This window comes from Rhea pennata, chromosome 2, assembly GCF_028389875.1.
Source record: "Rhea pennata isolate bPtePen1 chromosome 2, bPtePen1.pri, whole genome shotgun sequence".
In the NCBI taxonomy this organism is placed as follows: domain Eukaryota; kingdom Metazoa; phylum Chordata; class Aves; order Rheiformes; family Rheidae; genus Rhea; species Rhea pennata.
Window position 1 is genome coordinate 57,179,947 of NC_084664.1, and position 16,305 is coordinate 57,196,251.

Genomic DNA, 16,305 nt, shown 5'->3' on the forward strand with positions numbered 1-16,305 from the left:
ACCCAGGTAACATCCCTGGCAAATTTTAGCTTCTGAATGAAATGGTAGCAAGTGTTCTTCCACTTTGTATGGAAAAGTCTGTTTTTCCCTAACTTTATTCTGAGAAATGAGTAACTTTGCTGATGCTTTTCAGAAATATTCAGCCTTAAACAGGTATCTGCCATGAAAAAATGTTGCCGAGTGTAAACTACTGGGGCTAAGTTATTGGAAACAAGATCTTAAAAAGAAAGACTGTATAATATTAAGCATGGATAATGCTACTGGCTGCCTAAAACACAAACTCCTTTCTATCTGGGAACTCTATGTACTGGCCTGCCAAACTCTAACTCTTTCTTACGGCAACTCCTATGAGATTTAAGTGCAAGTTTCCAGAAGCTGGGAGTTTACATTAGGAAAAGTTTTTTCTTCATTTTGATCACTGCTGCAGACAGGATATTAAACAGGATGAATCAACGGTTTGATCCAGCACAGCAGCGCTTGTGCTAAATACGTTACTTACAAGACAGTGAATTGCAATAAATTAATTTCACTGATAGTCCTGTTGCTATTTAGTCTTGGAATTTATTAGAGTAATGAAATGTAGCTTGGGTCGAATATCTTATGTCACTATTTATTTTGGTGTAATTCTTTTATAAACAGGTTCACATGGGAGAAGTTAAAGGGCAGAGGTGAGTTGCAAAGTTTGAAAAAAGATCTAGAAATGTGCTCTTTAACGTATTATAGGATTTCAAGAGCTCTCTTCCTTCCTCTCCTTTCCATTGAAAAGAATGAAATTATATCGTTCCTACTTCTGATGTTGAAAATGCACACTCTTATTGAAAAGAAAAAGTGATTAATTCAAAATGGTGTAAAATTTTGGATTATACATGCCTGGAAAGTATCAACAGGAAGTGCTGAAAGCTTCAGCCAACCATAGACACACTCTCACAAATTTTTCTCTTCGGTGTCACCAGTTCACAAGACTCACGGTACCAATCATTAGGACTCTCACTTAATCTCTGTGGATAACTCATTCCAGTTCACAGTTGTACTCAACAAAACTATTAATCTGACAGTGATTTTGCAGGGGTGGCCTTATTTCCAGTTTTGGGGGGGAGAGCACAAAGGAAGGAAGACTTACTTCAGTGTAGAGCCTAAATATGCCAACTTTCACGCCCTATTTGCTTCAACAAAGTTATAAGCAATGGAAAAGGAGGTTAGTAATTGAAGTGCCATCCCATCTTAATGATAGTGGGGACAGTACACCTCTATAGTACATATATTTAACAGATGTGGTCCAAAACGGCTGCCAGCTCTTGATATAAATCATATTCTGAAGTTACGGTGCTTGGTAATTGGAACTGCAGTTACGTGGACTGTAGAGTTGTATTGCAGAGCTATGATATCATACCTGTGAAATACTATACATCTATTCAAGTGCATCAGAGCTATGAAATACAACTATTTAAAAAGAAGAGCTTAAAAAACCCAATAGCACTTGTGCTAATACCAAATATTTACAGTGCTGTCACTTTCAAAGCTTGGCAGGCTCGTGGTTTCTAACACACCACTTGCAGGCCCCATTTTCTCCAAAAGTGCAAATCCCTACAGCCAGTTTTTGAAGTTTTAAGTATGTCATTTTTGCTGGAAAGGCATGTTTGAGCCTTGCCAAAGAAATGGGTCTTTTAGATCTCAAGAAATTGCTGTGGGGACTTGCTCCTTTCCCTCACTGAAAATTGAAGGTAGAGGCTGCTTTTAAGCCAGGGACCAGCAACATTCTTTGTTTGAGTGCCATAAATGAAAAATCAGTATTTTCTAAGACTTTGGAGCAATGGACTTCTTCGAATACCAAAAGAACCTTACCCAGTTAACATACAGTCATGACACACAAACGTGTTTTTCAGCGGTTGCGTCTCCATTTTTTCTTCCATTCCCTTTGTACAGTACTCTTGCTTTTATTCCCTCTTCCTATGCTCTGTTTGCTTCCTTTTCTTGTGCAAGTTCTCCTTACCTCTTCCTTCATTACTCCGCTCTCCTACCATTTTTGACTATTTTGCTGCATGTATAAGTGAAGTGGCCAAATGAAATTCCCAGCATTTCTGATGATACTGGGAAATACCAGTACTTCTTTGGTAGAAAGAAAGATAATTTAGCCATAGAAAGTCTCATCTTTCAACACAAAAACTAGAATATTAAAAAATAGTCTAAGATGGGTATCAAGAGGTTCTAGATCAAGTATTTTAATTGAACAACACCAAGTAGCTGTGCTTTACTCTCTGATCACTGCAACGTAGGAATATTTCACAGTCTGTTGTCTCTATGGACCAAATGTACAGACATACACACAGTGCTATTGGTGGTTATATGGGGTATTGTCTCCAGTAGATAACACTATGCCAAAAATCCCCATTTGGTTATTTTCTGAGCAATAAAAAAATTGTTTTGTACTTTAAATTAAGCTCCAGTGAAAACATATATTAAAGAAATTGCAAACTACACATATAAACAAAACAGTTACTTAAACATGTAGGTATGCATGCATATTTCTGCATGTGTGTGCACATCCACTGAGATGTGTATCACATAAATGAAGATACAATAAAGGTAGCAAATGCTATTCTTACCTTATTGCACTTGCAGATAAATGGCCATAAGAACCACTGGCTGATGAACTGCTACGAGAATTATTGAGAATTGTGACCAAGGAATTTGGAGATGTCCGTATCATGGTCTGAAGGTCAAAGCTGTGATCAGACAGGGGCGATATGGACAACGTACGCTTTCTGCTTGGTCTAGCTGACAATCTTGGACTCGGAAACCTGGCGCCTGTTATGTAAACACAAATAATTATCCACCAGGGTACTTAATCGCATTTACTTTTTATCAGTGATGGGTAGAAGGAGTCGCAAGACATCAACATGCTTCGATAAGCCCACTCTCTCCACTTGGCTAAGACTGAGGAAAATTAGTATGAAAAATCTATCTTCCTGCGGCTTACCTCAGGGGAGCTCTGTTTATTAATGTGCAAGCAAAATGATAAATTGCTAAACAAAAGGAAAAGACTTTTATGAGTTATCCTTCTCATTTCTCATAACTTATGAATCTGATGTGTTCTTAGACATTCACATCATTAATTCAACCACAAGAAATGAGACAGTGGTTCAGCTATGGGCTACCACCAAACTCAAATCTGTATCACTTTAATGCACAGAGCCAACTAAACTTCTAAAACATAGCGTATTATAGTGAAGACCCAGCTTTTCCTTTGTGGATCATAATTCTGCCTGAGCAATATTTGATGCAAAACTAAAAAATGTGATAAAGGCCAGTTTTATCACCAGAAGTCATTAATTTGACACCACTGGACTAAGAAACAGCAGGCTTTATTTGACTTTATCAAGTATCCCATGATATTCTTGTGTCACGGTGTACTCAGGCCTATTATTGTCAAATTTCTTTAAAACCAGAGATTAATCTTTTCAAAGCAACAAAGAGGAGGCAACCATACAGCTACCATTTAAATAAATGCATAAAACATAGCTAAATCCTTTATGCTGTTTTGAAAATCTCTACCTGTTCTGGTTTATTTTACTGTGTCATCCCAACTGTTTGCAGTCCTAATGGAAGATACATCACCTGAGACTGAAAAAGAGTGAATTAGCTTCCCCACCATGTACTGAACTACCTCCTTTAAGAACAGTGCTGCTTCTACCTTCTTAATCCCTTTAACCTGCAGTAAAGGACTGAATTTTAGCAATCCTGACAGCCAGTGCCATGCAGGTCTTCGGTTTAATGCCTACTTTATAGCTACATTTTTCACATTCCTTGACATTCTCTGGAGCTTGCTAATAATTAACAACAGAGGGCCTCCATTTATGAGGCCTCCTTTACTCTTGCTTGTCTCTCGGTGCCCAAGACCGTTTTTCAGTAAGATATTTAAGCTTATGTGTATAATTTAACCAAGGGAGTGGGCCAACTGTCTCCAATTAGACTACTCTTAAAGATGCAGCTGGATTAGAGTCTTCCATTGTATTTTCCTTTCGCATCTGAGTAGGTTGCCCTTCTTTCCATGTATGTTATCCTGATTTTTATCTAGTATTAAAAGCTTATTAAAAGCCACTTTATTGCTGCTATGACTGTGTGATCAGATCTCTGTTTATAGTCCTTTTCCCAATTTGTGCTTAGTTTTGCCTCAAATGCCAACATGGATGTCAATTCTCTTTGGTATCTGGATAACATACTTTTTCCCTTTGTGCTCTGTCTCCGCAACAGGTCTTAGTTCACGCTGCTTCAGTCTTTCAGTAAGTATTCACAAACTTGATTCATCATTTAAAACTTAAGCATAGCCATTTATTCCCTCCTTAAGCTACTACACATTATTTTATGTAATATTTTTAACCTCCTTTTTTATGAGCTTGCTATTGTACTATGCCTTCCTGATATTTTATTAGCGCTGACCTTTGTAACTTTCAATGGCTGAGAAGTTTTATTTATGCTAAAATAAAAACCAATATTGATCAGCAGCTACAAAAAGCTGCAATGTGTTTAGTAGAGAAATACAAGATCCATGTCATGGTAAAACAAACAAAAGTAATGCTTTGCATTTACATCTTTCATCCACAACTCTCATCTACTGTATGCTCAGCCAATGTAAATTAGAACAACTCCACTGAAGTAAGCAGTAATGTAATTTGCCTCAGCTGAGGATATGACTTAAGCACTTACTTACGAGTGAATAAACTCTAATACCGCTGTTTTACAAGGGGCTAGCTGAAGTACAGGTGTTCCTGGTTAAGCAGCAAGCGAGCGGGACAAAGACAACCTCCTAGACATTGGCTGACCAGCAAAATGAGATGTTATTTAAGCACTGTTACCATAGTATGATTTGTTATTACTAATCATCCTTCTGGTGTGCTAGATATGACAGGTGAACATGTGAACATAACTATGAATCTTCTATTTTCCTCAGACTGATAGGAACAGACCTCATCACATTAGCAAAAAGGCAGCAGGTATGCTCAGAATGGGACAAGCACAGTTCCCTTCCTTTTGATAAGCATAGCCTAATTAAATCTCTGAATTTACAGCTGAGAGTCATTGTGCATTACTGACGGTAGTGGCTGAACAGCTTCGGGTATGATTTGCAGGATAAATACTGGTGAAAAATTACTTCTTACTGAATTCTGAATTCCTGCAAAGGATTTGCCACTTATTTGGTTTTAAGTAGTATCTCCTGCTAAACACAGACTAATGGCTACTGATGTGAATTAGAGAGTGGTGCAGGGATTTGATCCAAAATTGGAGCAGTTAATAAGAACACTAACATCTGAACGTCACTGGAACACACCTCTCACTTGAAGCTAGACTGCGCAATAAAATCAGGAGGCAACACTTGCGTTTTGCTTCTTCTGTGATCAGACACCATTTATTTTCAGCGCCAGAACTACCTAACTGGACATGTCAGTTCTTTAGCCTGTTTCTCAGAGAAGACCGAGCAAGTATTACTGACAACTGTATGAAGCTCTTAGGATCTTGAAGAGATCACCTTCAACAAATCACACAGAGCACAATTTATACTCACTGTGGTGCGCTGCAGATTCCCAGAAATGGCAACAACTCCCCTCTTTCTCCCTCCCCTTTCTGAACCGAGCCTGTCTCCTTTATTCCTTGCCTAAGTCACGCTACGGCTCTTGTAAGAGGCCTCTCTCCACCAAATGCTCATTAAACCTCCCCTTTCCCTCGCAACTGCTGTCAGCAGTCAGCCTGCTCTTCAGCACAGAGCCACTCCGGGCCCTGTGCCAGGGCATCCCTGTCGCCTACTCTGCTGGAGACGCATGAGATTTGTGGCCAGCAATGAAGAGAGAGATTCTTTCCAGCTGCGAAAGGAAGAGCAGAGTGAATTTACTGCACAGAATCTAGGCTTTTGCCACACCATTCAGCAGTCCCAGGCTCTCTGTTCTCCTTGAGGCAGTACACATTTCTGGCCCCACCTAGGTCTGGGAATTAGTCAGTCCCCTCCATCTACCGGGGACGGGGCCAATTTCCCAAGGGCTAACCGTTCCCTGTGTAAATGGAACATTTCTGGTTCACAGCGGGAGCTGACAGCTAAGGCCAAGCTAGAGCTCTACAGAATTTGACAATGGAAGAGGGGGATTCGCTTCAAGGGAGGCCGAGACTTTCAAAATTGAAAATACAATTAAATGGAATTACTGTTTTTTCAGACCTTCATGGTTTAATTAGGTTTTACATTCTTAAAAAGTCTTGAACATGAGATGACCATTCATTATGTTGCAGACTGTTTTCTAAACTATTCATTTAGTATAACACCCTTCTTAGTTAGTCTATTACTATAAAAAGAAATAGATCACAACTTGTAAGCATCACTGATTGCTAAAATAAACTTGTCATTTATTTTAAACACAAACACTTCAATATTTATTTAGCAATTTGACATGTTTATCTGCTCATACTATTCTCCCATACAAGCACTGCATTCCACACAAATATTTGAAAACAAAAAAATGCAGAATCAGTGATTCATTAAAAAAATCGTTTACCTTTGTGTAAGTGCTGAAAAAAATACCAGCTTTGGCAAAGCATGCAAATGGAAGCTGGCATTGAAAACTTGTTTAGGGATGTAATCTTTTTAGAGCAGATATTACAGTAAAAAATATCAAGGGTGACAGTAAAGACCTAAGTGTTCAGGCAAAAATTCCAGGAAGTGTCAGAAGCAAAGATCTTATTCCTGGGCTGAAGCTCAATTCTAAAATAACAGATATCTATCTTCATCATAAATTTCAAAAATGGAATATGCCATAAAGCAAATTTGCCCATGAATTTGATTTCTGAGTTGAAGTTTTTAGCATTGCTTAATCATTTATAAGGCAATTTTCAGACATGTATCATTTATTCCATTCCTTTAAATCAAACTTTTTCAAACCTGTCTAAGGCATTAGTTTTTGTTGAAGGCTGTGAACATGTAAGTTTGATTCTTTTCTTAATTAAAGCTTTCTGAAACCTTCTGGTTTCAGCTTACCATTCTCAGTGTAGAGAATTTTGCTTTCACTCCCTGAAAGTTTGTCCTAATTATCTTAATTTCCAAAACGGTAGGTCTCTCATCAATATGAAAGGAGAAGGAACAGCTCCACCATTCCACACTCACTCTTCACTTGTACTTGAAAATCAGAATCAAAAGCACAAACCCCAAATCCAGTAAGCCTTACAGAGCAAGATCTTTCAAAACTTCTTATACTAGCTCAACTCTTCAGGCAGCCCAGCAGCTTTGTGTCAACAGAGCTGCTTCCAGCATCCCCAACAGAAAAAAGAGCTAGGGCAGCACAGAATGGCTTTTGAAAAAAGAAAGAAATTCCCATTCGGAGTGAGCATAGGCAAAAGTTAATCAGACTGAGGCTATTAATACCTTTAGGGTGAAACAGTCTTGAAATCTTAAGGATCGTGTCTGCCTTGTACTAGTAGGTACTGTTTAAAAACAAAGTAAAGCATATTCCCTGAGTGAAAAATGCAGAACTCAAACCTAAAGGCTAGACAGTTTTGGCATACAGTTATCTTTCCAGTCATAACAATGAATCTCATTTGTTGCTGCTGTGGTACTGCCAATACTTTCCCCACTTATTCTCCTAGTCATTTTGATGCTAAAAGTAGCATATTTGACTGTTCAAGATGAAGCAAGAAAATGAGAAGACTTGGTCAGGGATTTTGGCCACCAAACCCACAGAAATAGCGGCAAAGAAAATTCTGGTTCACTTTTTATACCATACAGGTGAGGATGAGTAAGCAAGACATCAAGAATGCATAATCTTGGCCTTATTTTTTCATGACATATCAGAAAGTTCACAGAAAGTGAAGTTCAGAGTTTCAAGAAGTTTAACATCCTGATTAACTCTCCTCCTATCCACAGGCCACAGACTGTATATAATACATACTTTTGTACCCTACGCATGCTGTTGTTGGAATTATTATTTGTACTATGAGAGCCAAACTACTGTGCTAGATGCTGTATAAACATACAATTAGGAGACAGACTTGTTTCACAAAAAAGGAACAATGTCTTGACTGTACCTATTTGGCTGTTGTGTGGAATAAATGAGCTGCAGCCTTTGAGTGAGTTGAGTCAACCTGCTCAGAATGTGATAGTAAATAATGAGGGAAACTACCAATCTCTATTCTGTTTCCGTTGATGAGACTGGGTAAAGGTGAAAGAGTACTTTTAAGATCACTATACAGACCCTTAAGAAGAGAGCTCCAAACAAATGACATTGCTTTGCACTGATCACTCTACATAGCTATTAAATGCAAGCACGGGCATTCTTACTGTTAAAAAATACCCTTAATATTGTCTTCCTGCTAATTGTTTTGTTCTCTTCTCTAATCTAAAATTCTGACAAAGAAGAAAGGGGTTTTCTTTAGCATGATGAATGATAGGACATTCAGATTCCTACTTAATGACAATTAATTTACTGTATACCCATGCAAGTTAAGATAGTTTTAATTAGTTTTTACAAAGTAAAAGGGTAACTTCATACTCTATTTAGATAAAAGCAGCTATTGCCTGACTAAACACATTCTCATCAAATATAGAAGGTGAGCTGAATGACCTTACCAGGATTCACTCTTATTTTAATTCACTATTTACTGTTTAAAAATAACCAATTTGCATAATACTGCTACACATTTTTTCTCTTTAATTCTGAAATAATCTCTAATTGAAAAGTTGCTGCTATAATGAATCTCAAATGTGTGATCTTAATTTTAAAAAACAAACACAAAACAAACAAAAGAGTCAAAAGAGTACCTTTCAAAAATCTGGCAGCTAAAGCAGCTGACAAATATCCTTATTAGAGATAATATTTAGGTACATTTTGTGAATGGGCTGAAGTTATAGGCAAAGGTCAACACGCTTCCCTTTAAATAAGAAGTGATAATGTGCTTTGGATACCAAAGCTGTAATTCTTTATGGATTGTAGCATACACAGTTCTTTACTCACACATGGAGTTCCTTTATGCAGATATTGTTATTTGTATGAGTACTGTCAGGTTTTCTGTTTTTCTTAGGTCTTCTAGAATACATCTGGATATTTGTCTTCTTACAGGCTGAATAGGCCCATTCAGTCAAGTCTGCATCTAAGCATGTGTTTTGGAACTGCTACCTATAAGCATTCTGATACTCTCTCTCAAGAGAAACTTCCCAAGTATAAAATATCGCATTACTTCAATGGAGTCACGACCATTTACACAAGCTGAGGATTTGTCCTTGCAGCTGGAACACAGCATTAGACTTACATTAGCTGAACTAACCGTAACAGAGTTTCCATTCTGTAAGATATTATTAATATGCACCAAATGCATTAACATCAGTGTACCTCCTGTCTTCCTATTCGTCTCAAAATCCAAATGAGTATCATACTGTTAAGCTTACAAGCACTGAAGCCTGCACAGTAATTGTTGCTTTAAGTTCATACTATCTGTTTGGATTCACTATGTTCTTTCAAGTGGGCTCAAAGTATCTTGCCTTATTATAAAATCCCTCTATACACTACCAGAGCAATAGGTGACTGTTGACAGAAACTAAGTTAAAAAAAATCCTTTAGAACAAGCAAACTGAATGAAAATAGTTTGCCTGCCCAGTTCCAAAACTATCTGTCTTGCCTGATTCTTGTAGAGATTGTTGGTCAGTCAGCTATTTCACACTCACAAACACGCAGTCTCCAGGAGTAGCTATCTACACTCCCATGTGCTCTGGAGGTGAACCTTCCACCTCCTACACTTTATGTCAGCTCCCTGGGATCAGCAGCTATGGCACACTGCCAATGGTGGGATGCAGCCTAGAAGATACTGCACGCTAACAAGGATTTTAAAAAGCTGTGGAACAAAAAGGTGGTCTAATGCTGTTGCATTGCTCTGTATTACCAAGCAGAAGTCAAGAGTGCTTGATTTCTTGCCACCACATTTCATTTCCCTTGTTAGAGAAAACCAAGAGCATCCCAAAGAGCATGTTAGCATCTTCTGACTAGAAGGGAGTGCTTTGCATAACGCCTTTTGGCTGATTAAAAGAAGCAGCAGTGAGCAGTTTGGAACACAGTGCCCTCTATTCCTCCTTAACTAGAGGAAGGGAGACAAAGATGGCAGGTCTGAAAGATCTGTAAAGAAAGAAAATGTGGGCAAGGGAAGCTCTTAGTATTAGGGAAATCTGAGTCAGGATCCTTGGGAATTTGGCACCCTGCTTCACCTTAGTCAGAAGCAATCTCAAAGTCTATCCAAGTCTATGACACACAGTTTGTAAACATATCCAGCACTCTCTGAAAATGCCAATGGAAGAACAATTATTTGTACTACTACTATTAAAGAGGGGGGGGGAGGGGAACATACTCTCCTATTGGAAAAATGGATGTAAACCTTTTATTAACAGAGAACTCATCATAACGAATAGTCATCGTAATGATGAAAGGGAGTTACTGATTGTGACTAGAAAAAGACATTTTCGAAAGCATTCAAGCCCTGCTAGAAATAAAATTTATAACCTGTTTTCAGGAACAGTCATGTCCTCTCCCTACTTTCTTTCGAAGTTCACTTTCAGACTCTATGTAATCCTTATACTTCTAGCAAACAGTGCTTAGGCCCTCCAACCTCCAAAGCAGACTTATGTTTACTCCCACGTCCTCATCTGCATGGAGCCATACTAATGTCAACAGGCCTTTTGGTCAAGACCATGAATAACCCATGTGGTTCCCTTCGCAGGACTGTCTTTACTTCTAGAAAACATCACTTACTGTCCATGGCATGAAGATATTCCATATGAAGGGCACCGGCTCCAGCAGTGGCAGCTGAAGGAATGATGTCTGCATAAGGGCTGCGCTGGCCTGCCAAAAGAGCCATCTGATGATAATATTCAGCTGGACTGACGCCAGCATGTGGAGCTAAAAACACAACATAAAAAGCACTGTTAATGACGTAAGATAAACAAAAAGGGAAGTTTTATCACATCGTTGCTTCCTTTGGTTATTAAAACAGCTTGTTTATTTTTAATGTAATTCAACATCTGCCGTATGCTACTGCCAGTCAATGTATTTTGACCAATGACATTGCAAAGACACCATTCAAAAAACAGCAAAGTATAAAATATTAATTAACTCAATGATTTCATTTTTTTATATTTATTATTAAATGACTCAAAAAGTGACAGGCTGACGGCAATGGAAACTAGTATGATTTACTTAGTCATATAAAAAGCAGCAAAACCTTCCTAGAGCTTTCTTCCAATTCACCTCATCCCTGATGCAAAGGAGTCAGTCTCTTAAGAAAACAAAGTTAAAGTTTGATAATCATTCAAGTTTCTGGAATCTCTGCTCAGAGGACCAGGAGATTTTCACCTCACTATGGCAGTTTGTGTGTAAGTTTAGGACTAAAAAAGGGCAAAGCACATGTTCAGGACAAACGGCCATTGCACATGAACAACATGTGGGAGGTTTTTTGGAGGATGGACTGAAGCCAATGAATATGGCCATTCCATCCCACAGAATTCAAATACAAGTATATTCATGAGATGTGCTCTCATTAACTCAAGAACTCTATATATGTTAGCCCTTCTTTCCCTGTAAAAAGAATGTGTGATCTTTCTGTTCCCCTACAGTTTTGAAGTGTGCCGTTAACTCGTGGGCAACACTAGACAAACAGGAAAACTTAATATTTAATATAGCAGGCTTCACATGCTAGAGAAGGTAGAGGGTCATTGCACAGGCTTGTGTGAAAGCTACTTATCAAATAAGTTGGGCTCCACTCTTGATTCTGACCCAGTCTTACCATGTGACCTGAAGTTGAGTAGTCCTCCTCTCTGCTTTCTACTTGTTCCACAAGTTTATTGAGCAACAGCATTTCTAAAGCACAGTCTTTATTTTTACTCCCAAAAATGGAAGAAAGTGCTTTTAATGTTGTAATGTTAAATATAACAATGCAAAATATGTTTTATTATTTAAAAAACAAACTTTCAGAAAGGTTCAAAAATATAAAGGGACATTGAACAGGAATGGCATTAAGACCGAGCTCAGATAAATTAGAAGTTGTTGAGGTTTTTTTCCAGATTACAAACTGACCTCTAAATTAAATATAATCCATTTCAGCCACTGTCACTTTCTGTGAAGCATCAAGAAAAATATACAATCCAAATTTAAAAAAGAGTAACTCATCATACCGTATCCCCGATTTTAAAGTTCTTCAGTAATAGGCTACCACCGTATCTTTCCAGACACACTTAAAATACTTCCTAAGCTTTCTGACATAAGTGTCTGGGTTAACTAACAATAACATTGGCTGAAAACTTGAAAATGAACTGCTGCAGAAAACACACAGTGAGCACATAACTACATTACTAAATGTTCCATATGTGAGAAATGCTCTGGTGTTCTTTAAAGACCATTCCTTATTACCTTCTTCAAACATAAAAAATCAGCCAACTAAATGATGTATTGCATGAAGAGTAAATGAAGGGTAAACAGGGTATAGCTGTGATAATCACTGAATTTTATAGATACATACAGGGAGAGAAACACACATATAAAAACATACACGTGTCCACATGAATGGATGGAGGGCCGTCCAAATATATCAGGAAAAAAAAAAAGGTATTTAATAAAGGTAGTCATACACTTCAATTTACCAGTGGATATCTTAGGGACTGTATCAGGAAGAAGAGAACCACTTCCCTTTGCACTGAAACAAGTACTTTAGAGGAAGGCTGGCAATCTTGAATTTTCCCATTTATTTTGGGGTAGGTTCAGCTTTGCTCCTGTTTTTGCACAAGAGGAGAACTTCCTTATGCGCCTCTGCATTTGCAGGCACTGGTGAGCTTCATGTGAGCACTCTGCTCTACATATACCAAAAACAATGAGTTCAATCCTTCATCTTACCGCTGAGGCTGTGTGTTATTCAGAGGAATCCTTGGCCATAGGCAGGCCACTCATTCGGTTGGTAAAGTCGAGTGGTAAGATACAACACATTCCACCACTACTGCTGCTGTGGCAGTCATTAATTATAGCTGGCAAGACTTTTAGTGAACATGAAACTTTTCTTAGTTATGTTACAGATTGTTTTGGCTCCTGGCCATCCCCAGATCTGTGAGCCTACAGACTGAGCCCAATAGTACATTGACCTAATTATCTAACTGGCCTAAAGCAATTAGGGTAACCAGAGAAATCTCACTAGGACTTTCAGAAGAACAGTAACAACCTACAATTCTTCAAATTTCAAATGGTAACTTAATGTGTCTATTATGCCACTAGCACACTACATGCATGTCCTGCTTTAAATCACACTTTCTTATTATTTGCATTCTAATAACACCCAAAGCATGGTTTAGACTGTCATCACATGTGAGACATTGTGGTCTGATCCTAGGAACCTACATCTGAAGAAAAGTCATTTTATTGTATGCCTGACTGACAAACAAAACAAACTACTACTAAATTTGTTCAGAGAACAAATTTAACAGCTTTTCAATAAGCAAGTTGTTTTACTGAAACATCTCCATGGCTTTGGACACACAGCTAAGTTACTGTATACTCATCAATTGCTGCACAACACCTGGGCTGCAGTAACTGATCACAGATGAGCTGTGAGCCTAGAGAAAACATGAGGTAACACATATTTGTTTAAAACTCACTGAAGGAAGTTAAAGCTACTAAGTTTAGCTTGCATTTATGAAAGGCTAAGGCTGTGTATTTAGTCAGCCACCAAGGCTCTGGGGATGAGCAATTACTCATTAAGACAGAGCGTGCTCAGCTGTGTTGTCCACACGTAAGTGTCTAGCACCATCTGAGGGCCCTGAGCATCCAAGATATCTACATGAGGCTAGCAGATATGAGACAGGCCTTATAGAAGAAAACTGCCTTTCTGAGGCGGCAGCTGGAGTCAAGACATTTCATAGGCCTGAATTAACACCAAACTGTTAATATGTAGCAGATGAATCTTAACAGCACTGTAAGTATGACTGAGCTCCAGATTCAGATGGCAAAACATGGGTGCCCTACATTAGGGCAAACTGAATTATTCTCTAAGGCTCCACTGACTGCAATGACTAGATCTCTCCTGCCTATATGAGCAAAACAACATACGAAGGTCACAGGTAGATGTCTATACTGTAGACACCTAAATTTAAGTGTCTGAATCTGGAACTGAAAGTGAGAAATACCAGAGTTTCTGAGTTATTACTACTGGCTTGCCAAATATGGCAAAGAACCTCTCGGAGACCCATGTCTTCCTGGAGTGTTAGATGGATGCCAGGTCTGATACCACAGGGTATCTCAAACGGCCCTATATGCCTACTCTTATGAAAGTGAATTGAGCCTTGGGTAAATGAGACCAGGAACTTATACATGTTAATGTAAAAAGCCTATATTTATACTTCAAGAATTTTCGCAATATATGTAATAATACTATATCATGCTTATTTCATATCAAAACATTCCCTGAGTCAAAAGGTGCATTTCTGACCAGATTGTTCCTTAAAGATATTTATCATACTTTTTAAAAAACATTTTGACTAAAATAAAAAGGTGGAATTAGCTAGGATTCATACAACATCCAGAGTGCTGCTAGCAAAGTCCTATGTGCATGCCATATACCTTGACTGACAATAGGTTATTAAAATTTATTCTCATAAGAGTATGTGCCCATAACTAATGGATTAACTGTAAAGGTATATGTTCTTATAAGTGAGGATTAATTAGTTATCCATTTGGATAGGGTGCACTGCTCATTTTTCAAATTCAGCTAAAGACAGTTTGCCTCTGTTTTGTAAGTTCCTGCATACATTAGAAAGATCTTTCTTGCAGTTAAAACAATAGTTTAATATCTTCCCTACATACTTATTTGCTAATCTGCTATGTTTTGCCTTTTCAACAAATACTACAATTTTGAAATGTCAGACCACCGTGTCATTGAAAAACCTACCCATTTGCAACTCTATTCATTGCTCACTTAGGGAAAATTCCCACAGAAATGAATAGGAAATGTGCCAGAGTAACAGTAAGAGTTATTGCAGAGGTTAACTTGTTTTCAAATAACCTGGAAAGTAATAGTCATGGTCACATCAAGACCTGAAGTATCAGCTTCAAGTACTGCCTGTCATTTTAACTAAAAGGGCTAATCCCGATCACCAGCCACTTCTTTTACATTACTGTCATTTCATTTGGCCATATGATTGCATGGGATAAACTGAAATAGATCTATAAAACTTAAACGGAACTACTGACCAAATTTACAGAGTTAGTAGAAGCTTGCAGTACTTCAAAAATAGTATTTTAATTAAAAAGTCTTTCCCACATGAGGAACTCCATGGTATGACTGATTTACTCTCATGAGGAATCTGGTTTGAGTCAGTGCAGATACTGCTCATTTCCTAAAAGATCAGAATCACACCCAAAGATAGCTTCACAAACAAAAGATGTAGCACAAGACATATTCTACCCTTCCCGCTTAAATTCTGAATGAGCCAAGGCTTTTTTTCTCCCCCTAAGTTTCAACATTTGTGAAAGGTACAAATGAGCCATGATAAGCCGATGAAGTATTGAAACATTTATGACATAATGAATATGTCTGACAAACCTGCTGAAGCTGCTTTGAATGAGGGGGAAAAATGTTGACAAGATTAATATAACTTAAGTTGCTACAATGACAGAAAACAGGAAGCCTGTCTTAACCCACCGTCTGTTGGGCTGAGTCCGCGGGCTGCTGAGATCATGGACAGAGATGGGCTGCTGTGCAGTGACCGGATATAGTCCATGTACGGGTTAATGTAAGGATGAGGAGGGCTGAAGGGAGATTCTGATGTTGCAGCAGGGTTTCTGTGTGGGGAAATTCTAATGAACGGAAGATCTGAGTATGTCGGGCTACTAGATAAGGCAGAAGGCCTGGAAGAAAGAGAAAGAAAGAAAAACAAAAACAGAGAGGTTATTGATATGATTGAGATCACAACCACAGAAGGAAAAATAGTTTAAAGGTAACATACATTCATTTCTCAAAAAATAACAACTGGGTTGCACATGTAATAACTTCCACCAGCTTCAACTGCCTGGAGAGAAAATGAATAGGAAATGAATTCTTTCCTATACCCATTATAAGCAACATTTCTCTGACCAGTTTTAACATGAGCTTATTTTTGGTTTAAACTTTACATTCCTCAATACCCTTTCCCCATGGAGTTCAGCAGAAAATGACTTTAGTTAGTGTGAAATATGCACCTCGTACACCACATATTAATTATTGCTGCTGCTTTGGAATGCATACTGAAATGCTGAATGACTTATGACTTCAAAA

The 16,305-nt window shown here is 38.2% G+C and overlaps 1 protein-coding gene across 2 annotated transcripts in view; it reads right to left on the reverse strand.

Annotated features, from left to right (window-relative positions):
• GLI3 (GLI family zinc finger 3) overlaps positions 1-16,305 on the reverse strand; it is a 211,881-nt gene that overhangs the window by 54,646 nt on the left and 140,930 nt on the right. For both annotated transcript variants that reach the window (XM_062569587.1, XM_062569586.1), the window contains exons 6-8: positions 15,694-15,899; positions 10,767-10,913; positions 2,604-2,805 (exon numbers count right to left, since the gene is read on the reverse strand). In XM_062569587.1, the coding sequence (XP_062425571.1) occupies positions 2,604-2,805; positions 10,767-10,913; positions 15,694-15,899 (555 nt within the window). The remainder of the gene's footprint in view (positions 1-2,603; positions 2,806-10,766; positions 10,914-15,693; positions 15,900-16,305) is intronic.